Source organism: Durotheca rogersii (genome assembly GCF_024521655.1).
Source record: "Durotheca rogersii strain YMJ 92031201 chromosome Unknown GGS23scaffold_15, whole genome shotgun sequence".
NCBI classification, from domain to species: domain Eukaryota; kingdom Fungi; phylum Ascomycota; class Sordariomycetes; order Xylariales; family Xylariaceae; genus Durotheca; species Durotheca rogersii.
Window position 1 is genome coordinate 476,776 of NW_026251246.1, and position 26,084 is coordinate 502,859.

General features: G+C 57.5%; 6 protein-coding genes across 6 annotated transcripts; 3 read left to right on the forward strand and 3 right to left on the reverse strand.

Moving 5' to 3' along the window:
* Window positions 1–293: 293 nt before the first annotated feature.
* Window positions 294–1,776, reverse strand: GGS23DRAFT_611197 (FAD/NAD(P)-binding domain-containing protein; the record flags this gene model as incomplete). Its single annotated transcript, XM_051520385.1, has 3 exons — window positions 1,066–1,776; window positions 670–976; window positions 294–539 (listed from the first exon to the last, which is right to left on the reverse strand). The coding sequence occupies exons 1-3, from the start codon at window positions 1,491–1,493 to the stop codon at window positions 294–296; spliced, it is 981 nt and encodes a 326-aa protein (XP_051370717.1). The 5' UTR covers window positions 1,494–1,776.
* Window positions 1,777–1,778: 2 nt separating this feature from the next.
* On the reverse strand, window positions 1,779–4,816 carry GGS23DRAFT_574130 (uncharacterized protein). The gene is made up of 3 exons (XM_051516724.1): window positions 3,976–4,816; window positions 3,741–3,913; window positions 1,779–3,664 (listed from the first exon to the last, which is right to left on the reverse strand). Exons 1-3 carry the CDS (start codon window positions 4,245–4,247, stop codon window positions 2,529–2,531), a joined length of 1,581 nt encoding a protein of 526 aa, XP_051370718.1. The 5' UTR covers window positions 4,248–4,816; the 3' UTR covers window positions 1,779–2,528.
* A 1,579-nt stretch (window positions 4,817–6,395) lies between these two features.
* GGS23DRAFT_611213 (glycoside hydrolase family 92 protein) lies at window positions 6,396–9,598 on the forward strand. Its single transcript, XM_051520386.1, has one exon. The coding sequence runs from the start codon at window positions 6,535–6,537 to the stop codon at window positions 9,055–9,057; it is 2,523 nt and encodes an 840-aa protein (XP_051370719.1). The 5' UTR covers window positions 6,396–6,534; the 3' UTR covers window positions 9,058–9,598.
* Window positions 9,599–9,803: 205 nt separating this feature from the next.
* On the reverse strand, window positions 9,804–16,995 carry GGS23DRAFT_605925 (reducing type I polyketide synthase; the record flags this gene model as incomplete). The annotated part of the gene is made up of 4 exons (XM_051519839.1): window positions 9,804–11,109; window positions 11,178–11,515; window positions 11,590–16,577; window positions 16,638–16,995. 4 exons carry the CDS (start codon window positions 16,993–16,995, stop codon window positions 9,804–9,806), a joined length of 6,990 nt encoding a protein of 2,329 aa, XP_051370720.1.
* Window positions 16,996–18,108: 1,113 nt separating this feature from the next.
* GGS23DRAFT_122587 (DltD N-terminal domain protein) lies at window positions 18,109–19,622 on the forward strand. Its single transcript, XM_051511095.1, has 2 exons — window positions 18,109–18,575; window positions 18,656–19,622. Exons 1-2 carry the CDS (start codon window positions 18,471–18,473, stop codon window positions 19,439–19,441), a joined length of 891 nt encoding a protein of 296 aa, XP_051370721.1. The 5' UTR covers window positions 18,109–18,470; the 3' UTR covers window positions 19,442–19,622.
* A 1,829-nt stretch (window positions 19,623–21,451) lies between these two features.
* On the forward strand, window positions 21,452–23,952 carry GGS23DRAFT_122702 (FAD-binding domain-containing protein). The gene is made up of 3 exons (XM_051511096.1): window positions 21,452–21,956; window positions 22,059–22,259; window positions 22,391–23,952. Exons 1-3 carry the CDS (start codon window positions 21,643–21,645, stop codon window positions 23,655–23,657), a joined length of 1,782 nt encoding a protein of 593 aa, XP_051370722.1. The 5' UTR covers window positions 21,452–21,642; the 3' UTR covers window positions 23,658–23,952.
* The last annotated feature ends 2,132 nt before the right edge of the window (window positions 23,953–26,084 follow it).

The window sequence follows — 26,084 nt, forward strand, 5'->3', positions numbered from 1 at the left end:
TTCTGCTGGGTGCATCACCACTGCGAGACGGGAGCTTGTTGGCACCAATGAGTACTCTAAGCTCGATGCTCTCCTGTAATATATCCACAGAAATAATATCACGCGCGAGCTGTCTAACCCGACGTTCAGACATTAGGCAGGCATGCGTGCAAGCATATCCTATAATTTGGAGCGCCGGACGCCACTCTTCCCACGGTCCGTGTCCCCCGGCCGACCGCTTCTGTTTCACGTCCAGCCTCTTCCTCCTGCTGTCACCCACGCACTCTCTCTCTCTCGGGTGCGGCGCGCGACCATCAGTCCTCGACGTTGTCCTCGGCCTGCAGCTCGTGCGCGAGGCCCGCCGCGACGCAGCTGCCCATCATGGTTGCGACGGGCACCGACTTCAGCGGGGCCGCGCAGTCGCCGGCGGCGAAGACGCCCGGCGCGCCCGCCGCCGCGTAGAACGGCGCCGTTGTCTCGATGTGGCCCTGCGGCGCGAGCCGGATGCCGAGCGCCGACACGACGTCCGGCAGGTTGACGGCGGTGGCGGGCACATGGGCCTGTGCGGGTCTGGCGGTTAGCGGCTAAGGGAACTAGCACGGGGGAGGAGGGAAGGAAGGTGAGAAGAAGGGAGAGGAGAAGACATGCCATGAAGGCTTCCCGGTTGGCGGTGCCGTCGGCGAGCGTGACAAGCAGCCCGGCGACGCCGGCGACGCCCGGGTCCTTCTCGAGCTTGGCGACGCGCCGGCTCTCGACGCGGAAGCGCCGCGCGCTGCGCAGCTCGGCGCGGACGCGGCGCGCGAGGTCCTCGTCGCCGTCGGTGTATACGGTGACGGTGCCGGCGAGGCGCGCGGCCATGCGGGCCATGATCGGGGCCAGAGCCGCGTCTTTCTCGGCGGCGTGGTTGGTGCGCAGAGACCCCAGCAGGCCCGTCGCGAGGACGCCGGCTGAGACGGCGCCGCGCTCCTCGAACCCGTGGCAGAAGAGGCAGTGGAAGCTGCGGCGGCGACGACCAGCACGTTAGAACTCTAAAGTAAAGGGCGAGAAAGAAGAGAGGAGAGAGAGAAAGGGGGGAGCCAGACTCACATCGCGTACCCCCACAGATCAGCATAGCCGCGGGGCGTCTCGGGCATAGCGTCGGCAACGCCCATGGCGAGGACGAGCCTGCGGCCTTCGTACCGGCAGCCATCGACGTCCTCGACCTGGAAGCGAGGCGCCTGGGCCGCGGCGGCGTCGAGCCTGCGGACGGCGCGGACCTCGACGTCGCGGAAGCGCACGAAGCCGGCGTAGCGCGCGGCGAGGTCGGCGAGGGCCTTTGCGCGGAACGCGGCCGGGTCCGCGTGCTCCCACCCCACGACGTTGTGCATGCGCGCGGCCCGCGCGTTGCGGTGCGCCCCGTGCCCGAACACGAGCGCGCTGTGCAGTTGCCGGGCCAGCCCCCCCGCGCACGCGAGCCCTGCCGGTCCCGCGCCCAGGATTAGGACGTCGGCGGTGGCTTCGATGGCTGCGGACATGGTTCTGAGAGGGGAGGGGAGGAAGGGGAGGGACTCGTACGGGCTGGGAGGTGGTATGGGATGGTAGATACGGGGGGTATGTCTGGTATATGTAGGTCGGCAACAGGGGCGTAAGCGAAGCGTGGTGTCGTTTTTGCGCGTTGGGGGGTTTCTCGACGGTCACCAAGACGGTAGTGGTGTCGGGGTTTATATGTGCTTGCGCGTAGAGATATCCCAAGGTCCCGCGGAGACTTGCTCGCGGAGTTGTTGGTGCGTCGGCCGGAGACATGTAGGTAAGACTACCCGCGACCCCTCGATGTGGGTTCCCAAGTCGCCCGGTGGGCCTCTCCTCTACATCTACCTGTTTCGTTCGCGGCATGCCATCTGCATAGCTGAGTACCACAGCTTAGAGGAGACAAAGGTTGTATGTGTGTGTTGACGGGACACCTACTTGGCTAGCACGTAACAATACCTGCCTCTATTTCGCCTGCCTGCTTCTCAGGCTTCCACAAGTTTATGCTCGCCTTGCCCCCCTTTCCGGCGGCTATGGTAATTATTATGTCTGAATAGTTCCGCTCCTCGGGGTCTCGCTCGACACTGCGAGGCCCCGTCGTCCCAACTCTTTCCCCGGCATCTTATTTTGACAAAGCCTTTCGCTGGTCCGATACCATTCCGCGACCGGGCCTATTCCGTGCGAGTGCCCGGAAAGTTCCCGGCGCTGATTACTTAAGCGTCTTGTAAGTCTCCGGCGTGCCGGCGAAATGTGGGGCGGTGCTCGCCGACGAAGGACGACTCGCCGGGGACTTCGCCACGGCACTCGAGTGCGGCTGTGTAACCTGCTTATCTCGGAGAGCTTTTGCCCGTCCTAACCTTTCCCGCCATCCTTCAGTGTTTTCTTTTACCATCTCCACGCCCTAGAGAAACATGCCGGTTCTAAATTGTTAATGGACGGCGTAAATGTGACCGTGCGGCACGGCTTCGAGATGCTTGGTGAAATTCGCGTGGCTCTGAATAAATGCCCCGCCTTCGCTCATTTCGTATGTATTATAATCTGTCTTAGGCGTCGACTTTCTTTTGTACCTCGAAGCTCATCAGCCCGCTGTCGAGATTCAACAGGCGGACACGAGACTTCCCTATCTCTTCCTTAGTTCCATCAGGTTCGTAGACTCCAACGATGGCTCGTTGCTTCGCCTCCTCGTCGATCCCGATGCAAATGGGCAGCAGGGCATCCGATTTCCACGGGGCTGCCCCGCCGTAAGCTGTCCGCACCACCTCCACGATCAGGTACAACGTTGATAAGAACACAAGCACGGCCGGATACGCGATCCACCCCCACCGGATTGTAAACACAGTTTCATTCCCGAATATCGTACCGCGGTGAAGGTCCTGGTCTGAAGGCACTACATTGTTTTCCCGTACGTTGTTTGTCATGCTCCTAGTGAGCCTCGCTATCCAATCGTCCATTTCATCTAAATTGGCGTGAATACCCTCGGCGTAATCAGTGGTCGATGCAACTACGCCGAGAAGGGCGTCGGCGCTAACGTTACCGATTACGGTTTTGTTCAGATACTGCCTCATCCCAAACATCTGCATTGCGGCCATGCCATAGACTGCCTCGGGCTCGGTGTTGAAGTTGGGAGGAATGTCGGTAAATGTCACATTCCCGGTAAAAGGGGCGGACTCGATGGTGATTGCCTTGCTCCACGTGTCCACGATAACATCGCTGAGCTCGCCGAGTTGGACGCTGACGTTACGCGCCTGTAGACAATACCACAGGCCACAGTCGGCAGCTCGGGATTCCGTCATGATATTTCCCGGCGTCTTGCTGCCAGGGAGCCCAAGCGCGCTGAACTCGCCGATGGTATTCGGCGCGTCGCGACTCGGGATACGGGGGTCTGAGGTATCGAAGACGCGGCCGGTCCCGGGGCCTAGGGTGAAAACGGGCATGAAGTCTTCACTATCACAATAGGCTTGTAGTCGAGGGCCGTCCAGCAGTGTCAGACGACACAGACTCGACGTTAACCGGTCGTAGGATATATCCTCTGTGAGATCCACACAGGAGCCACAGACGCCAACCGTAGGAATCACCGGCCAAGTACAGTTTCCTGTTGGGCAGGTGACTTGCGGAATGCCGATGCTTCGTGCCAAAAAGCCATCATATATAGCCAATTTAGTCGCCGAAACAGGCGTCCCTAAATGAGACGCGAGCAGATTAGAAAGAACATCGATACCGAGTTGGTAAACCCGCGGGCCTACGAAGGAACATACAGGAATTGCTGATGCCGACGACTGCGTCAACCCATCTACTTCTGGCGACGTCCCCAATCTGGCCTTGCGAAGTGGTGGGAACGGCTTCGATCCGAATATCGACCAACTGCTGAGAGAATGCGCCGAAAGCTAGAGAGAGGATGGTAAGCAAAGCCCCGAGGCAGCCTATATGACTGTGCGCGAATCTGTTAGCATGCCCCCGTAACGTACGCCGAGAGCGTCGAGTGCGCCTTACACGAGCCTGAACCTCCAAAGCAGGTGAACGCTGCCCCAAGGACCCCTGGAGGCATCGTCGAACAACTGGAAATCGTCAAGTCGGTGGTACTTCTGGTCTCTGGGGTCGGTGAACCGGTTCCACTTCGCCTGGCTCAGCGCTGCGGCTACAGGTAGCATGAAGCTCGCGCGGCAGAGGGTGGCTAGGATGGCTATCAGACCGTTGAGGGTAAGCACGGTGTTAGGCCAGGTGCTGGTCGGCTGCCCGTCGAATCTTCCCAGCACGCCGGCCATGGCAGCGAGACTACCTATGGCCACGAGAGCACACACTATCTCCAGGTACCACCATCGGAGGATCGAGGGCTGCTCCCGCCTCTCTACTGGTTGGTAGCTATCGCTATTACTAGTAGACGCTACATCCTCTACATCGGGCGTCCCAGGCCGACCGTCTTGAAGACTCGGCTCAGCTTCTGTACCTCTAATAAGTGAACTCGTCCATTATCAATGCTTGCTCTGGTTTGGATGTGACATGTTATGCGACGAGGCACGTTTTGCAACCGACCTTGCGAGTTCTGCACGCCTTGGGCGTACCACCATGTACTCTGCGGACCCGAGGTCGCCACCCCGATGGGCGGCCCTACGGGTACGTTTTCGGAGGACAGCCGGCTGATGAGGCTCTCGCGACGGTCTTCACCGCTCTGCAAGTAGCCCGGATCTAATGGCGAAACAGGACGCCCAGCGCGGAACGACATGTTGGAGCAGACGGCTATCACGATGTCTCGCGATGGATGACGAGGGACTAGGCAGAGCGTGGATACGAAGAGAACCCTACATCGCTTTACTACAGCAACGGCGGTTCTGTTTATACCTAGGTGCAGTACGGTATTACGGGGCCTGAATTACCCAAGCGGTCAAGCCAAGGCGATGTCGAGTGGCGAGTTGGGGGCCGGCATGCGAAGACCAGGGCCCCCGACCAATGGACACCAGGTATAGGGATGCGAAACGCTCGTGCCTAATTCACAACTAGGCAGTGAAAGCTCAGCTTCCAAGGGTAGGTATAAGCACTCGATTTGGTCCAGCGCGTGGGCCTGGGTTCCGTTGGCGGCCGAGACATGGGCAGTTTCATCTACATAAAGACGCGCTGCCAAGGTACCATTGCTTTCTCCTCTGGGTCCCTCCTCTCTGCCGCTCTGAGCCTGGGAACAACACCGCCGCGCCTAATACTGTGTGTGTTTGGTTCCTAGCGCTACCCGCATTTGCTACGGCGTAGCCAGCAGGCGTCTGAACGCGTGACACGCCGCACTCCCCGGATATCGCGGCAGCTGTGCATAGAAAATCCCCATAACGCTCGCCCGGAGTTGTGCAGTTGGCGATTGTCATCTCGTGGTATGGCTGTATATAGGTAGGTAGTACCTATAGCCATTTGCTAAAGATAGGTAGTAGCGATGAAGAGGCGTGGTATGGCTGGGGTGGCACTGTTACCTACGTGTATGTCGGGCATCATGGTGATCCTTCCAAGACGGGCATGTCAGGTTGGTTTCAAATACACGGACGGGCGGAAATGTTGAAGAGGAACAGCGTGGGCACGCTATTTATTAGTAGGGCGGATAGGAGACAGCCATAGCTGCTAGCAACTGGCCTAGGTGCCGATCAACAAGATAACAACTGCAACAATAGGGTGACAACTACCTATATCTAATGATCGGCTAGCTATAAATACCAGCTAAAGGAAATAAATATTCTAGAAAGGATACGAGAACGAAGGCGTGGCAGCCAGGATGGCGATCAAAAGAGCGCATATGTACCTATATAGTAATCTAATATTGTGATGACTATTGATGACTGGCTCTGTTGAAATTACCTGTGCGCCCTCCTGTTCCCCAGCCTTCGACGAGGTTTCTGTGTTTTTACCTATTCAATACCACAAAAACATAACTGAGAAGCGCGAACTGCTTCGACGTATATCAATTTGTGTGTGTCAACTGGTAAGGTCTCACGTCCTATCCGGAGGATGGGATTTATCCAACGCGCCGATGAATATGGCTTCGTGGATTCGTAGTGTGCACTTAAGCAGCATGTGCAACATCTGAAATTATTCTCGTCTCCTGATTACTCATCCTTTCCCGGCCATTCGGGTTCAGTTAAGCTGAGAAATAAGGCGTCCCCTGGCACAGCGCACCAACCCGCAGGTTCAGAACGATGGCGAGGAGGTACCTGTCCAACACGCACCCGGCACTGACCGTGGGGTCTCTGGCTACCGTTACGGTGCTGCTGTTCGGAGTGGAAAATTCTCCTGCGGGCATTTCGAACTCGGGCTAGGTTTAGCCCGGAAACTCGCCAAGTACCGGGAGTTGTCCTTTATCCAGCCGGACAGGCATCATACAGCCATCACCCTTCTGCTTTCAACATCCGATGCAACGTAGCTGTTAGTAACAACACAAAGAGCATCTACCTCCCCGTGGGGAATAGACCTTCGGAACGCCGGGCCCAAGGGCTCTAAAGGCCTCAGGAACAGCAAAAATCCCACATACCTACCTGCTGCTAACAACTAAGTCAACCTTATGCCTTCCAGGTTCCGGCAATGCGTTTACTCGTCCAGAATCTCTTAGTTGGTCTCTTATCGTACCGCATTTGGGGGTACCCGACTGGAGCCGACACAACACAGATTCAGGGCGAAGACAGCCGAGGATACCACGCTCGTGCGGGCGTGCTCCGGCATGTCAACCCGAAAATTGGCACGTACGGTGCCTCGCCGGACGACAACGGTGGCATGATCCCGTCGGTATCCGTACCGTTTGGTATGACACGCTGGACTCCCCAGACACGAGAAAACTTCATTTCGCAAGTGCCGTACCATGATGCGGACGATTTCATCCACGGCTTCCAAGCTACGCACCAACCGGCAATTTGGATGGGGGAGCTGGGGCAGGTGGTGCTTGCTCCCGGGTGGACGTCGGATGTAAAATCTTTGTTTCAACACCGGAGCCTGGCATTTCTCAAGAAGGACGAAGTTAGCACCCCCTACGTCTACGAAGTTCTTCTAGATGCAGACACCGAGGGGGAATACGATTGGGACTTGACGGAGGAGGCGGCGGGAGAAGGACCCGTGCCCGGAGGGGCAGGTTCGGTACCAGGCAGCGTCCGGGAGGGAGCAAATGGGCGTATCAGGAAAAGGGGTGCTGTTTCTGGAAGCTATACACGCCAAATTCGCGCAGCACTCAGTGCGTCTGCACATACTGGTCACCTACGCTTTGACTTCGAAGATAATAGTTACAAGAGCTCCGCACAACGGATCCAACCTTACATATCTATCCAAGTGACCCGCCGGAACTGGACTGGGCAAGTCGAAATCGACCCGCGAAGGCGAGAGGTTTTTGGGAGCAATCCGCAACGACAGGATTACAGACTGGGACCGAACCGCCCAGCCTCTTTTCAGGGATACTTTGTGTCTAGGTTCTCTGAGCCATTCACTTCATATGGGACCTCACTTGGGGCCAATATATCCGAAGGGATCAATGGCGCGTCAGGACAGCTGCTTGGCGCATACGTCAAGTTTCATGCAAACACCAAGCGAATCGAGGTCCGCACCGCTGTGTCGTTTGTTAGCATCGAGCAGGCGCGGAAGAACCTGGATATCGAAAGTCCCGATGGCACCTCGTTCGAGCACACGGTCGAAGAGGTGAAATCGGCCTGGCTAGAAAAGCTTGGTCGAGTGACAATCGAGGGCGTAAACTCGACCGACGAGGAACACGACCAGCGGACGATCTGGTATACCGGCCTCTTCCACGCCCTCCAGTATCCAAACGATTTCTCGGAGCCCACGAGCCGGGATCCGAAATGCACCCGTACATTCTACAGTGGATATACAGATAGCGTCCACGAGAGCAATGATTCATACTACCAGTCTTGGTCTATCTGGGACACTTACCGAGCCGAACATTCTCTCCTGACTCTCTTCGCACCCGAACGAGTGAACAGCATGATGCGCTCTCTATTGAAGATCTTTGATTGGTCTGGCCGGCTGCCGATATGGGCTAATATGGTCGAGACAAATATCATGATCGCGACGAACGCAGATGCTGTCCTCGCGAACGCCATATCACATGGATTCCGCTCCTTCGATCTTCCGAAGACCTGGGAAGCGGTGCGCAAGGACGCCTACGAGCCGCCGGAGAACGACACGGAGCTGCTGTACTACGATCGCCAACCCGACACCCCGCACGAGGCACGGGCCGGCTTGACGAGCTACATGGAGCACGGCTGGGTCGACAATGACAGGTGGTCGGAATCGGCATCGCGGACGCTCGACTATGCGTTCAACGACGCGGCATGCGCGGTAGTGGCGCGGGCGGTCGGGGCGGAGGACGAGGCGGCGGCGCTCGAGCGGAGGGCCGGGAACTACGCGAACGTCTGGGACAGCGACACGCAGTTCATGCGGGCGCGCAACGCGAACGGGTCGTGGGCGAACGACACGTGGGGCTGGACCGAGGGCGACAAGTGGGTGTACACGTTCGACGTGCTGCACGACGTGGCGGGGCTCGCGGCGCTGTTCCCGGGCGGGCGGCGCGGGCTGGCGGCGAGGCTCGACGCCCACTTCGACGGCGGCCACAACATGCACAGCAACGAGCCGTCGCACCACGTGCCCTACCTGTACTCGCTGATCGGGCGGCCCGGCGCGGCCGCCGAACGCGTCCGCGCCCTCGCCTGGCACGACTACAACGCCACGAGCGCCGGCCTCAGCGGCAACGAGGACCTCGGCCAGATGAGTGCCTGGTACGTCTTCTCCGCCCTCGGCTTCTACCCCGTCAACCCGGCCGCCGACGAGTACGTCGTCGGCTCGCCCTTCTTCGAGCGCGTCGCGCTGCGGCTCCCCGCCGGCGCAGCGACGGGCGGCGAGGCGGGGGCGGCCGACGGCCCAGAGAGGACGCTGGTGATCGAGGCGCGCGGCGCCGCCTCGGGGAAGCCGTATGTGAAGGGTCTCACGGTCGATGGCAGGGCGGTGGATCGGCCGGTCCTCCGGCACCGGGACATTGTGACTGCGCGCGTGATCAGGTTCGAGATGAGCGAGTCGCCTACGAGCTGGGGTGAAGATGGCGAGTTGTGAGATCCGGGAGGGGCTGGGATAGAAGGGTACCCATAGGTGAATGTAGGTATTTTTGGTAATTGGAACATACTGCCTTGGTATTTAAAATTAAGGATTGAATTAATAGCGCTAATTGGCAATATCTCCTACGAGCTATCCCACGAAAAATTGCCGTTGTAAGAACTCGTGGTTAGGTATGTCTATGGATCGGAGAGGTGACTGTTGAGATTAGCCTGTGGAGAAACACCCTCGTTACTAGTCGGAGATTGACAATACTAGAACTGCAACAGAAGGGAGACAGGGGCATCGAGTGTGTGTGCATGGGCATTTATTGTAGTGTACCTATCTATTTGAGAAGGGAAACGGAATTCTATACAGGATCCTAAACTCTTACATATATACCTTTGAGTAACCTACAATTCCAGCTTAATTCCCGACTATCATCCACTACTCAAACATCACCACAATATTGGCCCGGTTTCCTTCGTGGTGGATGGTTAAGCTGCTCTTGTTCTCGAGCGTACCGAAGTACCAAGCGAAAGCCGTGGCGGTGCGGTGCCTGTGGCTGTCATCGATGGCTTGATAACGTCGAGAATCGGCGCTACTCAGTGCCCCCAGGCGCGAATCGATGACATTATGTAAGCACACAAGGTGTCTACGGCTGGCTCGGCTTGAGGAGCAGCACGACTCGCTTCCACTTCATCATTATCAATTCTCTACACCGGATCATCTCGGATAGCGATATGCCGCATCGAAACGGTACCGATTTAAGCGGTAGGGATCCTAGCAATGACCTTCTCGCTGATGGAGATCAATGATGGCGCGTTTACGATTTCCAGCGTCGTTACTTCAACGGCGAGGTCGATGCGCAGCCAGTTGCGGAACTCGACGGCCGCCAGCGAGTCGATACCATAGGTCGAGAGGGGCCGAGCAGCATCCAAGGCCTCGGATAGACGCAGACTTGTTGTTAGGTAGCGGTTGAGAACGTCGACAGTCACTTGCAGCACCGCAGCCGGGTCGGCCTTGGACCGCTGCATGACTAGGATGGCCTGGACGTCCTTGGAACCGTCGAGCTTCTTGGATCCACCCTCTTCCTTGAGTCGGAGACCGGCGAAGCGAGCATCTCGCAGGAGGAACGAGTCCTCGGGCTGCGGTACCTGGATGCCCGTCACCATGTGTGAGCTGCTGGCGGCGTTGATGGCTTCCGGCTGCTGCTGCATGAGCGTGAAGCCGAAGATCTTGCGCAGGAGCCTCTCGTTGATCGCGTGCCACACAGCCGCGTCGTAGCGGTCCTGTAGCTCGTCGTGCTCCGCCATGTAGCCAACATCTTGGATCACACCCAAATCCACCGAGCACGCTGCAAGACCCAGACTCTGCCGGTATGCGGCGAAGGCGTCAAGGAACGCGTTACCGGCCGCGTAGTTGGCCTGCCCCTTGCTGCCGCAAAGACCCGAGATACTCGATAGCAAAGTGAAGAAATCGAGATCCAACCCCTGCTCCATCGATACCTGGTGCAGGTTCCACGTACCGTCCACCTTGCAGCCAAGCGCCGCATGGTATTCCTCGATGCTCATGGACTCGAAGACGCGATCACGAAGCACCATAGCTCCCTGGACGATACCGCCGATGGGCACGCTTGTTGCTTTGAAAGCGGCCCGAACGTCTTCTAGGTTCGAAACGTCTCCCCGGAGCAGGTCGATATTGCTGCCCAGAGCACGGATATCCTCGACGACCTTTTGTGACCTCGCGTCGTCGTGGCCGCTTCTCGAAATGACGGCAATGTGCTTCGCCCCGTTTTGGGCGAGGAAGGTAGCAAGACTAGAGCAGAGACCTCGGAGACCACCCACGATCAGGTAGCTTACATCGTCGCGCAGCTTCAGGCCCCGGGGCGCCTTGCGCACTGGCACCTCAATCTTGGCGTCTGGGCCATCGCTGATGACCAGCTTTCCTGTGTGCTTGCCGCTACGTAGGAGTCGGAAGGCCGCGGGGATGTCGGTGAAAGAAAACACCTTCATCGGCGCGATGGGCTTCAGGCGACCTTCTTCCATGAGGTTGAATATATCGGTGAGAAGGCTGGAGGGTATGTTAGTGGCCGGGTTCGTGTTACGGCCCTCCCGGCCTCAGTGCAAGGTGAAACGTACCTCTTAATCGTGTCGTCACTGATCTCCTTATGAGATAGGTCGAGTGCGCGGAATGAAGCATTGCGGTTGAACGGCTCCATGGCAAGGCTGTTCCTGTCCAAGATATCCTTCTTACCAATTTCCACCATCGTGCCTCCGTCAGCGATGATGCGCCAGGACTCGTCCAGCAGGTCGCCGGTGAGCGAGTTAAGGATCACATCAACACCCTTGCCACCGGTGTAAGACAGGATCTGCTCGCCAAACGCCTTCGAGCGCGACGAAAAGATGCGCTCGTCGGGAATACCGAATCGCGATTTGAGAAAGTCGCGCTTCTCCTGCGTTCCCACGGTTGCGTAGACCTAAAGGTTGCTCTAGTTAGCGTCATCTGTTTGAGAGTTACGGTAAACTTGTCATGAGAGAGTAGGAAGCTCACCTCCGCTCCGACGTGTAAAGCAAGCTGGATGGCAGAAATACCAACACCGCCAGCGGCCGAGTGGATCAGAACCCGGTCGCCCTTCTTCAGCCTGGCTAGGCGGTATAAGGCATACATGGATGTCATGAAAACGCAAGGAATGGTGCTAGCCTCCTCGAAAGTCATCGAGTCAGGGATGCGGCGGACACGCTGAGTAGTGGTGATGGCCCTGTTGGCGAACGACCCCTTCTCGAAGAAGACGACGCGCTGTCCCGGCTCAAAGTCCGTAACATCTGGAGCCACACGAGTGACGATGCCGGCACCTTCTCCGCCCAGCAGGTGCTCGTTCTCGGGGACAATGCCGACAGTCACGGCAACTTCCTTGAAGTTGACGCCCGACGCGTAGACCTCAATCTCGACACAATTTTCCGGTACTGGCAGCGGCTTGTCGCTCACTTCGCCGTAGTGTAGCGAGTCTATGTTACCGATGCGCTCGGCCTTTAGTCGGATGCAGTTTTTGGCAGAGTGTAACTCTATCGTCTCGGCAGGGCGTCCAGACACTTGTTCTTCCTTTGCGACGTTCACGGCTTCGTCGGGTAGGATGCGGCTTATGTGGATGACGCCGCGGCGCTCGACGAACTCACTGTCGATCTGCGTCTTGCTAGTCTCCTTGGCGTAGAGAAGGTCCAAGCAGGCGTCGATCGCGTCCACAGTGGCATTGCCCGAGGGGTCTTCAACGTCAAGGTTTATCAGTCGAAGCAGCGGTTCCTCGTTGCGGAGCACCCTGAAGAATCCGTTGATCGCGGCCTTGGTGGGATTGGTCACCTGCATTTGCGCGCCGGCTGTGACCCAGAGAATGTCGCATTCGTTCTTCACGAGATATTTCAGCGTATCCCATTGTTGGCCGTTAAGCTGGGACATGACGGGGGCCTCTAGTTCGTCGGTGATGAGAATCTTACTCCTCGGTGAGATGTCCGACAATTTCGAGACAGGCACAACATTCCATTTGGCAGTCTCGTTGAGGGAGGCGTCGATGGCTGGTAAAGTTTCGCTGTTGATGTCGCTGAACTTGAATCGGTAGACATCTTGAGCACCGGCGGGGGTAGCCTCAGCGGAAGCAGCCTGTGCCAGCGCCGCGAAGTCTGAATACCAAACCCGGCTGAAAGCAGACTTACGGACGACCTGCTCGAGGATATTCCGCTTGCCAAGAACAACCACCAACGCTCGGTCAGTCAAGGACTTCTTGATGTTTGAGACGGCAACCTCCGTACTCTCTTCCGGATGCGCCGGAAGGTTCACCAATGCGATATCGAACTTCTCCTCCGTAACAGTCTCATCGTTGCTAAAGTCCAAGACCGTAAATTCCGCATTTGAGTAAGTCTCCTGCAGGGAGAGGACGCCGTTGACATTGCTGGACGCGAATTGGTAACGAGTGCACGCTGCCCGGATCGGGCTGTTGGCTTCCAGCCAAATGCTTGATGCGGATTCGGACGAGGTCAGGTCTACCTCAAGGACCGAAAGAGACGGGCTCTTGTGCGCAAAGATGTCGAGGAGCTTTTGGGCCACTGCGACCTCGGTCTTCTCTTCAACACCGGCGACTAGCTCTCGGAAGCCTGCCTCGGAGAGTAAGGATGCATCCGGCTGCCAGCGCAGTTGCGAATAGGTATGGCTCAGAGTGGCTTCTTTGGTGGAGTTGTCAAGCTCAGTATAGCGCAGACCCTTCATTTCCAGTAGCAAGCTGCCGTCAACTGGGTGGTAGGTGGTCGTCGAGGCTGACCAGTTCTTAGCGACGTCTGTCCTGCCGATACCGCCGTACTCGGACCTTGCCACGGCGATACCTTCGCTGGGCTGCTGTGCTCTCCAGGGAATGACTAGGCTATCGATTTGCAGCGGTACCAAAGCCGCGTCCACGGCGCTCCGGTCGCCTTGCCAGGCCGAGGACAGGACGGTCTGGAAGCAACCATCCATACAAGCAGGGTGCATTACATACGGCGACTGCTGCCAGGCCGAGGGCGGTGCTTCTAGAGATACGGTCGACCGGCCCTTGCGCTGACCGGCTGTGTACTCCATGGTAAGATGCTTCTGGAACGACGGTCCGAAATTGAAGCCGGCGGCCAGCATCGCCTTGTACCAGGAGCGGGCATTCACTGGCGAACGCAGGGGTGTCAGCGCGCCTTCGGGGGCAGTAACCTCCGTGAACTCAGTCTCTATCCGAATAAGACCAGAGGCGTGATCACTCCACGCTTCGTTAAGGATCGAAGACACCTTGAACTGGTGCCACGGGCCCACCGAAGCGGCAGCTGGCTGAAGGCTCAGCATGACCTTGGGGTCATACGAGTCGTCCAGTACAAGGGCGCGGAAGAACTTGACGTCGCGCAGTCTGAATTGGTATTTTTCGGGTACACCATCGGCCCAGGTGGTCATGCACGTGGCCTGGTAGATGGCCTCGATCGCCATGGCTACGTACCCGGCTCCAGGGAAAACGACCTGTTCGCCGATCTTGTGGTCTCTGAGCCACTGGTTATCACCGAGGCGAAGAGTGTTCCGCCAGATCGGCGCTTTCCACGATGTTCCCAGAATCTTAGTTCCCAGAAGGTCGTGCTTTACGAACGGCCTGTATCGCCATTCATTGCTCGCCGGGCTCTCGTGCCAGTACTTCTTTGTGTGATTCCATACGTAATTGGGAAGATCGACGAGCGTCGACGGCGGCTCGGTTACGCTATACTCGTTGACACGAGCAATGTTGACCGACCCTCCTGCTACGAACAGCTTGCCTGCTGTCTCGTACATAGCGAGCAGGGCATCCGGACCTCGCTTGGCGGCGGACGTATATACGGGTCGCCCACCGGTACTAGGGAGGGCGTCAATGATTTGCGAGACAGGGCCCTTCAGAGCGCCTGCAGGGCCGAGCTCGACTAAGAAATTAACGCTATCCTTGCCCTTCAACATCTCGGTAGCAGCTTGGTCGAAGCGGACTTCCGAAACCATGTTCTCCAGCCAGTATAGCGCATCTGCCGGCTTGTCCATCGGCCTGCCGAGAACCGAGGAGAACATGGTCACGTCTTTGCTTCCTTCTAGTGGCTCCTTGCAGTGCGCCTGCAGCATCTGGAAATATTTCTTGCCGATGGCGCTCATGTACTTGGAATGATACGCGTAGTTGACCTGCAGCATTCTGGCGAAATGAGAGTCGGCCTGTAGCCGGTCCCGCAGTCGCTCTAGAGCCGCGACGGTACCGGAAATCGTCAAGCTTCGGGGGCTATTGTGGCACGCAATTTGGACGTGGTCGTCGTCGGCATCGATGTACGCCTCAATTTTGTCGGCACCAATGCCTACAGCCAACATACCGACCGGCTGAGCCGGAGGAATTTCCTTACCGGCCTGGCCGCGGAAGTAGGCAATTTTGATAGCCTCCTCAGGAAGGAGATAACCGGCGGCTACGGCAGCTGCAATCTCTCCGGAAGAATGGCCGACAACACTAGTCGGCTTGATGCCCCAATCGTAAAGGACTGCGAGCATAGCTAGCTGCAGGGCGGTGACGAGCGGCTGCGAGAATTCAGGCTCACGGAGGTGGGCGGCATCGCGGTCCTCGGTAAGCTCCTTGAAGAGCGACCACTTAGGGGGTTCCGGAAGGCTTTGGAGAACCTTGTCAAGCTCGTCGACGACGGCTTTGGCGATAGGGAAAGCTTCAAGCAGCTGTTTACCCATAGTCGGCCACTGGGCTCCCTGACCGGTGAAAATGAAGCCGATCTTGGAATCCTGGCCCGCACGCTTCCCAAATTCGAATGAGTCGCCGGAAATCTGGGTGTTGGTGTGAATGCTGTAGCTGCGGTGGTAGAGCTGGCTGCGTCGCTCGGAGAGAGTGTAGGCGAGATCTTGGAGGTTGACGCTGACACCTGGGTTGATTAGATGCGACGAGAGAGATTTGATGGACGCCTTGAGCGAAATTTCGTCGTTGGCCGACATGACTATGAGCTTCGGCTTCGATGACGAAGCCGCGGAGCTCTGGAGATCGTCGTCGGAATCATCAAAGTCATCGAAGCTCAGCTCGTCGACGAAGCTCAATTTGTATCGGAGGGCCCGGCCCTTCAGCAGATACTCTGGCGACTCGATGACAGCATGCGCGTTAGCGCCACCAAAGCCGAACGAGTTAACACTGGCCCTGAACTTTGTGTGTGCAGGCCACGGCAGCGAGTTACGGGAAGCCTTCACCCGAGACTTCTCAAAATCGATCTTGGGGTTGGGTGTGATGAAAGTGGCGGTGCCCGGGATGGAACGGTTCTCGATTGCGAGTACAGCTTTGATCAGACCCGAGAGACCCGCTGCGGCCTCCGAGTGGCCAATGTTGCTCTTGACCGAGCCGATTACAAGCGGCCTGTCAGGCCTTCTAGTCTCCGCGAAGACCGACGCCGCGCCTTCGACCTCAGCGGGATCGCCAACAAGAGTGCCAGTTCCGTGGCACTCGAGGTAGCCAGTTTCGGCCAGCTCCTGCTCGGAAATTCCGGCGTTGGCGTAGGCAGCCCTGATGGCCATCGCCTGAGCCTTGGGGTTCGGGTTTGCGATGCCAGGCGTCTTACCCGCGCTGTTGGTAGCAGTACCGCGAATGACAGCACGGATCGGGTCACCATCACGGATGGCATCATCGAGGCGCTTTAGGTAAACGGCATTAATGGCTTCTGCCTCCGTGTAGCCATCTGCCTTGGCATCGAACGTATGGCATCTGCCCGTAGAGGATGCCGTGGGCCGCATCGCACCCATATCTTGGTTCCTTTCGGGACTGAGATACATGTTAACGCCACCAACGAGCATAGCATCGCATTGGTTGGCATGAAGGTAGAGGCATGCTGTGTCGAGTGCGATCAGCGTACTGGAGCAAGCTGTGTCGAGGGTGATGCTTGGTCCGTGGACATTCAGGAAATGGCTGATTCTGTTGCTAAGTAAAGCACGACCAGATCCCATAGTAGGAGACTCAGTTCTGTCCTCGGGGTCACGGCAAGTCATGTCGTGGTAATCTGACTCGAGTTAGCGACTCAGGGGTCTTTTGGAAGAAGGGGTTGCGTGGAAATGCTCACCTACTGCGCTGGCTCCCACAAGGCAGCCAACCCGCTTGCCGCTTAGGCTCTCGATCGGGACACCAGCATTTTCGAGGCATTCATATGCGACCTCCATGAGGTTCCTCTGTTGCGGGTCCATGGAGCTAGCGTCCATATGATTGATGTTGAAGAACTGTGCGTCGAAGTCGGCAGGGTCGACGTCCTCCAGGAACATTCCTCCAGGTGTCTTCATCGTGTACGGCTTCTTGGAGCCGTCGTAGTGCCCGTCCAGACTGAATCGGGACTTGGGGACGTCGTTCTTGGCTATACCGCCAGCCTTCATGAAGTCCCAGAGGGCCTTGGGCGTGTGACAATGCCCAGGTAAGCGACAAGCCATACCGACGATGGCGACTGGCGTTTGAGAGGCAGCACGGGGGGTGGCCTGCCCGTTGCCGTTGGAATGACCGTTGGCGTGGCCATTGCTGTGGCCGTTGGCATGACCATTGCTATGTCCATTGCTATGGCCATTGCTATGCCCATTGGCGTTCCCATTCGCGGGAGCACTACCAAAATAGCTGCTCTCACCAGGGCTGCCGGCAACCCTCTCAGGGGGGGTTATGCTTCCGGGTGCCATGTCAAAATGAGTCCCCTTGAAAACTGGAGAAATCTAACGGTCTATCGTGAAGAGAAGGGGAAGACCAGGAAGGAAGTCTAAGGTATACGTGCTAAAGTGTCAGAGAACTCGACGACATTTGAGGACATCGGCTCCTATATAGATATCACAGAGCTGCCTGTTGATATCGATGTGGTGGTGCGTAATCCCCATAACTGCGTATATCGTGTATGGTCACTAACTCTGTAAGCAGGTATCTTGGTTAGGATCAAACCCCCCGAAACTGCACCCCAGATACGTCGAAGCTCGCTTACCGTATACATCACGGCCGATGCATGAGGGCACAAGGCGTACAAATCCTTCTCGAGTATCGAAGTCTTTCGTGCAGCGTAAGCTCTGTGCCATGTTCTCGGCAGAGCTTGTATCACCGCCACCTTGGCTGTCAGCGGCCCCAGAAAATCCGCCGGGTCTGGTCGGGCCTGGTCTCGCAAGTTGCGGAATGACAAATATAGCCGGCACACCGTACGGACGGTGACTTGCTCGGCGAAGACATGGTCGGTTGTTCTGGCCAGGGCCTAGCTAGAGAACCCTGGCTTAGTTGAAGCAGAGCTATGCTGACGGCCCTTATCTGCTTGGCCGTCAAGGAGGAGTTCGGGGAGGGGTTCGGGAAATTCGAAGGACCTGCCCTGTTGAGTGGAACAGTGATTACAACCAAGTTGAGGCCTAGTTGGGGGTCAATCCTATAACGCTATGCTTACATTAGCGGTGAGGTCGGTGTTCAGAAGTGCTGACATCTCCGTCGTCGGATTCAGTGGTCCTCACGTACATGTGATGAAACCCAAGTACACTATCCGGTAGTGAAATTTCGGGATCGGCTCCGTTTGTACTCTTTCTGTCCGACTGCGAGCTCGAATCTACAACCTCGTCTGTAGGATCGAGGCCCATGATTCCTACAGGGTTACACGCATTGGAGGGGGCTGTAGTATCATGTTCGGGATGAGTAATCTAAGCGACCCGGCTGTATCTGTGCCAGTTATACGAGTCCTCTGTTGACTTGCGGCGCGTACGGCGCCCGCTAAGCATGTGAAGGCAAGCTCTACATAGCTTCCAAGCTACTCGGACCGTTCTCCCTGGATTTGCGCGCCAACTCATACCACGACCGGCTCTCTCTCTCTCTCTCTAGACACTCTACTGACTACCATACTGTCGTATTTTGCTCTTCTCGAAACAAGCAAAACACCACGACCACAGACGCCATCATGTCGCGAGAGGACGTAGAATTCAAGACGCTGGATGGCCTCACGCTACGAGGCCATCTCTACCCTGCCGGGGCCAAGAGTGCCGCGGTCATTATGACACCGGGGGTTAGTTCTCATGAAGCCGATTTTCCTTTACAGAGGCCGTCGAGAATGGGGATTTGGCGTTGACGTTCCTAACTATTCAGTTTAATACGACACGCGATGTATTCCTGCCCAATATCGCTCAGTATTTCCAGAGCGCAGGCATCACTGCCCTGGTCTACGACCCTCGGACCGTCGCCTCTAGCGACGGCACTCCCCCCAACAACATCAACCCAGCCCAACAGGTGGGGGACTACCACGACGCCCTGACGTTTCTAAAGTCGGACCCGCGAGTCGACGCGAACCGCATCGCCTACTGGGGCTTCTCGTTCAGCGGCGCCGTGGCACTCTGTGCAGCTGCTCTAGACAAGCGCGCGAAGCTCGTCGTGGCCGTCTGCCCCCTAACCATATGGGAACTCCCGGAGAACAAGCGCCTGCGCGTCATGGCCAAGGCGATGCAAGACCGCGAGTCCCAGCTGGCAGGCAACGCGCCCTTCCGGCTGCCCATGGTTACGGAAAAGGGGGACAACCCAGCGGGCTTTGGGGGTTCAGGCGTAGGTCCAGAGGAGCTGCGCCTGATTGCGGAGGCCAAGGAGAAGCTGGGTTTTGAGGCCAGCACGACGCTCCAGACATACTACAACATCATGGCCTGGAGCCCGTTTGATCTGATTCGCTTCATCGCTCCCACTCCCACGCTATTGGTCACACCGGAAGAGGACGCCATCTCACCGGCTGACAAGCAGCGCGAGCTGTATTACGAGCGCATCGACGGTCCCAAGAAGATTCACGTCGTCGCGGGGAGGGGTCACATGAACGCGTTGGACGGCGAGACGTTTGCGCCAACGATGGAGGTCCAGGTGGAGTTCATACGCAGTCATCTCGGGAAATAGAGGGCCTGACTGAGGTCATTCTCTCACAGCCAATAAGGCGCCATACGCCGGCTGATTAGGATGGATCATAGGGAGCTAGCAAGGGGGAGAATTGTATTACAGTCATGGGGACGGACATCTAGATAGATAGAGGGGATTTAGAAATGCGAAAAATAAACCATTCTCCCGTGTGTAAGAGAGATAAGGCAGACACCACGTTGCCGCAGTTATTCGGTTATCGTGAACATAATCTTAACGATGCCGGTGTTCTCGTACCCCCATGCGCTCTCGGAGTCTGCGCCGCCAAGAAGTATCTGGGATCAAGCATTTTTCCATAATGCTTGGACGTTTGCCAGGATTCGGACTTAACATGGGCATAAATACATATTGATATATACACATATATACATATATCCGTATGCATATATGCATGTAGATGACATCACGGGGGACCCTGGTCTTGGTTCCTTGCTGACTGACTCTTGATAAGGCGACGTGATCGGTATGTCACTCCTCAACCCTGGAGATGGGAGCAGCCGGTTTAGCTTACCAAAGATGGAGCGAGGGGGGAAAGCCAGTGTCTCAAGTAGAGGTATATGCTGTGTAAGTGGATGAGTAACACTTCGAAGGAATGCTTGTCCAAGATAGGGAAGAAGGAGACAAGCAACACCAAGATAGGGGTTCGTTGCACACATACTCAGACCCCTTGGCGTCGCTTCGAAAAAAAAACTGAGGGGGGGGGGTTGGTTCTAGTGTGCATTTCCATGTCGTTTTTACCTGTTGGACGTCCATCCTCCTCGACCCGGGAACTCGCCGATCTATTACCAGTTAGAGTCAACGTCCCCCCGACTTGGACGATGTAGGATCCGTTCCCGACCACTGTATACCCATGCGGATGCCTGTATACAGGTATATGCCTATGTAGGCATGTATGCAGGTTGGCTGAGGAAGAGAGAGCATGTGTGTGGACCCTTCACGCAGTGCAATGTGACAATCGCCAGGGTCGAGACAAGATCCTACCCTCCTTACAACTACCCTACGACCATGGCATCATTGCGTCTTATTTTACGCTATGTGCACCCCTCCCCCCTCCCCTCCCCTTTCGTCCTGGTGCTTACAGCTGTGCGGTTAGTCGCATGTATTGTTCCCTTCATCTGGACCCCCCTGTACACTGTCTCCTACGTGCGTACATGGATAGCTAGCGATGATCGCGCGTCTCTGCGAGCACCCTGCCTCATTCGGCCTCCGCGGCGATCTACACTAACGGTATCTCTCGCGTCCTCGCCAAAGATACATTCTCGATTCAGGCCGACGAGGGTGAACGGATTCGTGGTTTGGGGAATCTGATAGGTCCGTCCACGCCGACCCAACCCGAATCCGAATCCTTCAATCCCCCCCCTTGCGGCCTTGAGGGAATGCCTCTTTTCTGCTCAAGACTTGAGGGCTGAGTCTCGGCACTGAGCACTATAGGTGAGGCACGTAATTAGTTGTAAAGGAAGGAGGCAATGCTATAGGGGTTAGTCACCACCAGCCCTCCCGCGACCCTCTCCTCTTCTCCCTCCACGCATCCCCCCTTCGTAGCATGAGAGCACGGTGTTAGTCCTGATACCTACGCGTTCTGACAAGGCTGTTTCTGTCTGCCTAAGTTCCATGCCCACTATCCCGTGGAGGCCGCCCTGGAAACGAGATTGTGTTGTAATCTAGCTCGTGTGCTATCCATGCTTGGCAGGGTTGCCAGTTAGAGCGGTTATCACCCCCCCTTTCTCCCTCGCTTCTGCGGATCCTTCATGGGATTTAACAACCGTCTTGATGCTGAGGTAAAGGTTCCGCCCTTTTTTGGGCTGAGGTTGAGGCTATGTATAAGCTCGAATATGCCCACGTGGAACCACCTTATCCAAACCCTGCGCCGGCGACGATGGGACGATGCCGTTTGCTCCGTGTGTTCAGCTATGCCGCCCCGTCCAGGAATAGCACCCAGAGGCTGAAAAATGCAACGAATGGCCCCCCTTGCCTCCTTTCTTCACGTCTAGACACAGTAATAGTTAGGCGAGCGCCATGGGGGCTGATCGATCGGCTGATCGTGGTAAACGAGAGTACTAAGACGCCGTTGTTATACAAATAGATCCGCGCGCCTTGTCTTCCAGCTAGAATTTTGACTCTCCATCCGCTCTCTTGAACGGCCATTGCGATATCTAGTAGTGTCGAACTTTGGGGTTGCAAAGATGCTTGGCTCTAATCTAGCTCGCGCTGTCTTTAAGGGGTGGAGCGTCGTCTGGCTGACTGCGCATGCTGTTTCTGCATCTCCTACTCCCTTTTCGCATGGCGATCACAGCCTGTTCGACACCCGCAGCTCGAACTGTAGGACTCTGCCAGGCGACGCTGACTGGCCGAGCCAAGCAGACTGGGCACGGCTCAACAGGACCGTTGGTGGCCGGTTGATTGCCACCGTCCCCCTAGCCTCAGCCTGTCACGACCCGACCTACGACGCGGCGAGGTGTGATAAGTTGAAGGAAACGTGGCTAAGCTCGGCTGCACAGTACGTCCACGAATCACCCCCTACCCGTCCCGGACACAGAGACCTATGCGTGGTTTCGCTTGGGAAGAGGAAACCCGCTAACGCAATGTAACCAACCCACAGCGTCTACGACCCGGCCGAGATCATCAACCCTTATTTCCAGGGCAACACGTGCTCGCCGTTCACGCCGCGAGAGCAGCCCTGCTTGCTGGGAAACTACGCTAGTTACTCTATCAACGTCTCGAGCATTAGCGATATCCGCGCCGGCCTTCAGTTCGCCAAGAGCAAAAACGTTCGCCTCGTTATCAAGAATACAGGCCATGAGTGAGTCATCCCCTCCCCTGTCCTTCCCTTCCCCCCCTTTCAACCTGAACCACACTTCCGGGTGGCCTCGTTTTTGTTTCTTGGCTTCTTTCTTCGTAAGCAAGTCTAAGTCCTTCCCCTCCTTCTTCTAGCCTTCTCGGAAAATCCACTGGCGCGGGCTCCCTATCGCTATGGACCCAGCACCTGAAGACTGTCGAGTTCATCGACTCGTACAAGGGCGACCTTGATTACAACGGCACCGCCATCCGCCTCGGGGCCGGCGTCAAGTTCAACGAGGTGCTGCCCGAGGCGAACCGGCGGGGCGTCCGCCTCGTCACCGGCACCTGCGCCACTGTGGGCGGCGCAGGCGGCTACACCTCCGGCGGTGGTCACGGCAGCCTGACCTCGCAGTACGGCATGGCCGCCGACTCGGTGCTCGAGTGGGAGGTGGTCACGGTCGACGGCGAGCACCTGGTGGCGACGCCCAAGCGCAACGCGGACCTCTACTGGGCGCTGAGCGGCGGCGGCGCCGGCACCTTCGCCGTCGTGCTGTCCATGACGACGCGCACGTACGCCGAGACGCCGATGCAGCTCGCCAGCTTCTCCTTCGGCGCGAGCGACGCCGCCTTCGCCGGCGACGTCGACGCCTTCTGGCGCGCCGTCAACGCCTTCCACGCCAGCCTCGGCCCCGTGACCGACGCCGGCGCCGTCGTCACCTACTTCATCCGCGACTCGCGGCTGTACGTGTTCGCCGCGGTGATCCCCGGCGCCGACGTGTCGGCCGTGGCCGCGACGCTGGAGCCCGTCGTCACCGCGCTCGAGGGCGTCGGCGTCGCGCTCAACACGTCGTCGGCCGCCTTCGGCTCGTACTACGACCTGTACCGCACGACGTTCGTGCCGGTGGAGCTGGCGACCGAGTCGGGCCAGCTGTCGGGCGGCCGGCTGGTACCGCGGGCGGTGGTGGAGTCGGCGAGCGGCGTGGCGGCGCTGGGCGAGGCGTTCCGCGGCGCCAACGAGGCCCACTTCGAGGTGGCCTGCGGCGCGGTGAACGCGAACACGCGGCAGGCGCCCACGCCGGCGAACGCGGTGCTGCCGGCCTGGCGGGAGACGCTGCTCACCTGCATCATCATCAAGTTCTGGGACTTCGACGTCAGCTGGGCGCAGAACCTCGAGTACCAGGCGCGCCTGACGCGCGAGGTCATGCCGCGCATCCAGGCCGCCAGCCCCGGCGGCGCCGCCTACCTCAACGAGGCCAACTTCGAGGAGCCCGACTGGCAGACCACCTTCTACGGCCCCAACTACCCCCGCCTGCGCCGCATCAAGGCCAAGTACGACCCCCAGGGCCTGCTGTACGCCCGCACGGCGGTCGGCAGCGAGGCCTGGCGTGAGGATACGCAGGGCCGCTTGTGTCGGGTGTGAATGCGCTGACGTTGCTGACTTGCGATGCTATACTGTACTATTCCGGGCTATGCTATTCTACTGGGCTGTACATACTATTATTTGTCTCCGGGCTCGGCTGGCGGTAATTTCGCTCTCGACGCTCCGTCCCCGTAGCCCGTTTGCTCTCCTTGCTGTACCTATATTCTCCCTGTATCACCATTCCTGTTGTCAGCTAGCCACCGCAACGATACCCACATTCTGGGTCAGCTCTAGATGTTACTATACCTAGTTTCTTACCTATATACCTACCGTAATGTAGACTTCAGTCCACCAACTTGCCTACAAGCCGGTTGTCGCCGATGTGTGTATTATATGACACGTCCAAGCTTACGAGTAGATGGTTACGAGACTGTGTGTAAGCTTCTAATACCAATAGCTCTCCCTATTGGGTATTTTCATAGTGGGTAGGTTGACTTCGTATTGGCTGTGTTGGTCCCCCTGCGGAATTCCGTCTTGGTAATAGCGGTCGCGGAATGATTCCACGCACATTACCTAGGTCTGACTGGCAACCCACACCTCTCCGCTAGTTCTGCTCTACCCTCTATGATGAATATCATCATGCAGATAGGTAGTATGTGCTCGCCAATACCTAGGTTGGCATTCGCCTTCTCCTGTCCCCGGCGATCTCCCAACAAAACGTTGTAACATGACACCCGCTTCGGCTCTAGCTGCCGTAGTTCGGCGCGGTAATCGGCCATGGCGTGGGCGACGGTGGGGGAACAGGGGAATAAGCGATGGCCAGCAGAAACTATGTAGCGGCCAGTATGCCACGGGCTTAGGTAGTAGTAGTTTGATAGGCCGTCGTTACATGCGTACTGACTGCAGACGCATGCAGGGTATTAATTGCATAAGGGATGAAGTTGGTTGCAATGATGGCATGGCGTCAACCACTCTGTTCTTAGGACTCTTGGCTGCGGATGGCAACTCCACGGCAACCTCGATACCGAATCCCTTTACCTCATTCAACTCTTACGATACTGAGGCCCACGAGACCGTACCTAGGACCTAGGGCTAACCGTCATCTCCTTCGTTATCTGGCTAGGCCGCATTTCGCCGTCTCGCCGGTATGGCTCACCTGCAGCGTGGGCTCGGTCGGTTGCGTAATCCGGCGGCATTCGCCATCATGCCAAACTCGTGTTACCCAAATCCTGACATTCTATCCTCTACTGGCCCACCGTTGTGGCACGAGGAAGGATGGGTTGCGTCTGGTTTTGGATAAAGGCCTAATATAGCATGTGGACGTGGTGTCGCGCCCCCCGTGCCACCCTGTGCCTCTTTGGATCGCGTCAAGCTTTTCTCGCCATGGCAGTTTTCGACCCCACGCATTGCGGCTGCGAATCTGGATCACGTCGGTGCCTCCTCTGCCGGCTCTTTGGCACCCGCTATCATGTCGTTACTGGTGCGTTGCGTCTTGTGCCGCGTCAGAACATGAGATCGCCCGCGACTAGGAGGCAGGATTCTGTTGCCTACCTACGTTGGATCGGTAGTAGGCCCGGACGCTCCTAGCGTTAGTGTCTCGAGAGTGAGGCAGATAAGGCCGTGGGGGGGGGGAGGGGGCGAGGAGGATCGCGGTGCTGTTCGGACGAACTCATGCCGCTGCCGGACAGGCCACGTGACCAAGTGTTGTCGCAGACAAGGCGGGCGGAGGGAGAGAAGAACGGCAGGCTATAAGCTGCAGTTTGGCTGTGCTGTTTTGGGATGGCATTGATCGCGATAGTGAAATAGCAGTGACGATGACGCGATATTGGACCTCTAAGCTGCGCGAGCCGTGGACGGGCGGATTCCTATAGCCCGTCCTGGGGATCGCAAGCCCAGTTAGAGGAATGCCTATCGCGTCTTGCTGCATGGGGATTAGCCAAGTCTTGAATCATCCCAGCACAATTTGGATCTGCCCTGCCTGCCCGTCGGAGGTATACGGGCGTGCCGGATAGGGCTCGACGCGGGCACCGGGCGAAGGCGTGGACGGCAGGGTAGGAGATAGCTTCGATCCTGAATCCAGGCTGCTGCTACGTCCACAGCAGCCAGGGGTTTTGTGGCGACGAGCCGGGGTGGCAGATCTACGACAGGGGATGGGGGCGTGCAGGCAAGAGAGTGCGGTCGTCGGGCTATACCCCCCTCCCCTGCTCTCCATGTGCCATCCCAGACCGCGGGCCGCTCGCCGCACGGTCACAGTAGAACAATGGTGGAATAACCCTTAGCCCTACCTAGCCCTACCCCCACCCCCTTACTCTCCCAGGCCTTTACGTGCATATGTGCGTGCTATGTGCATAGGTACATCGCTTAGGCCTACGTGCATACCTCCGCGAAAAAAGCCCCGGTGCGCGACTGTCTGCAGGCTCATACATACCTATGTATATGCTGTTTAGCGGGCCCCGAATCCGAACCCGCATATTGCATACGATGCAG

Coding starts and splice junctions, on each gene's coding strand:
- GGS23DRAFT_574130 (XM_051516724.1), bottom strand. CDS start 4,247: ATGGCCGGCGTGCTGGGAAGATTCGACGGGCAGCCGACCAGCACCTGG. Junction 3,914..3,975: donor CTTTGGAGGTTCAGGCTCGT/GTAAGGCGCACT, acceptor ATTCGCGCACAG/TCATATAGGCTGCCTCGGGG. Junction 3,665..3,740: donor CGTCGGCATCAGCAATTCCT/GTATGTTCCTTC, acceptor CGTCTCATTTAG/GGACGCCTGTTTCGGCGACT.
- GGS23DRAFT_611213 (XM_051520386.1), top strand. CDS start 6,535: ATGCGTTTACTCGTCCAGAATCTCTTAGTTGGTCTCTTATCGTACCGC.
- GGS23DRAFT_122587 (XM_051511095.1), top strand. CDS start 18,471: ATGTCGCGAGAGGACGTAGAATTCAAGACGCTGGATGGCCTCACGCTA. Junction 18,576..18,655: donor CGGTCATTATGACACCGGGG/GTTAGTTCTCAT, acceptor CTAACTATTCAG/TTTAATACGACACGCGATGT.
- GGS23DRAFT_122702 (XM_051511096.1), top strand. CDS start 21,643: ATGCTTGGCTCTAATCTAGCTCGCGCTGTCTTTAAGGGGTGGAGCGTC. Junction 21,957..22,058: donor TGGCTAAGCTCGGCTGCACA/GTACGTCCACGA, acceptor ACCAACCCACAG/CGTCTACGACCCGGCCGAGA. Junction 22,260..22,390: donor ATCAAGAATACAGGCCATGA/GTGAGTCATCCC, acceptor TCCTTCTTCTAG/CCTTCTCGGAAAATCCACTG.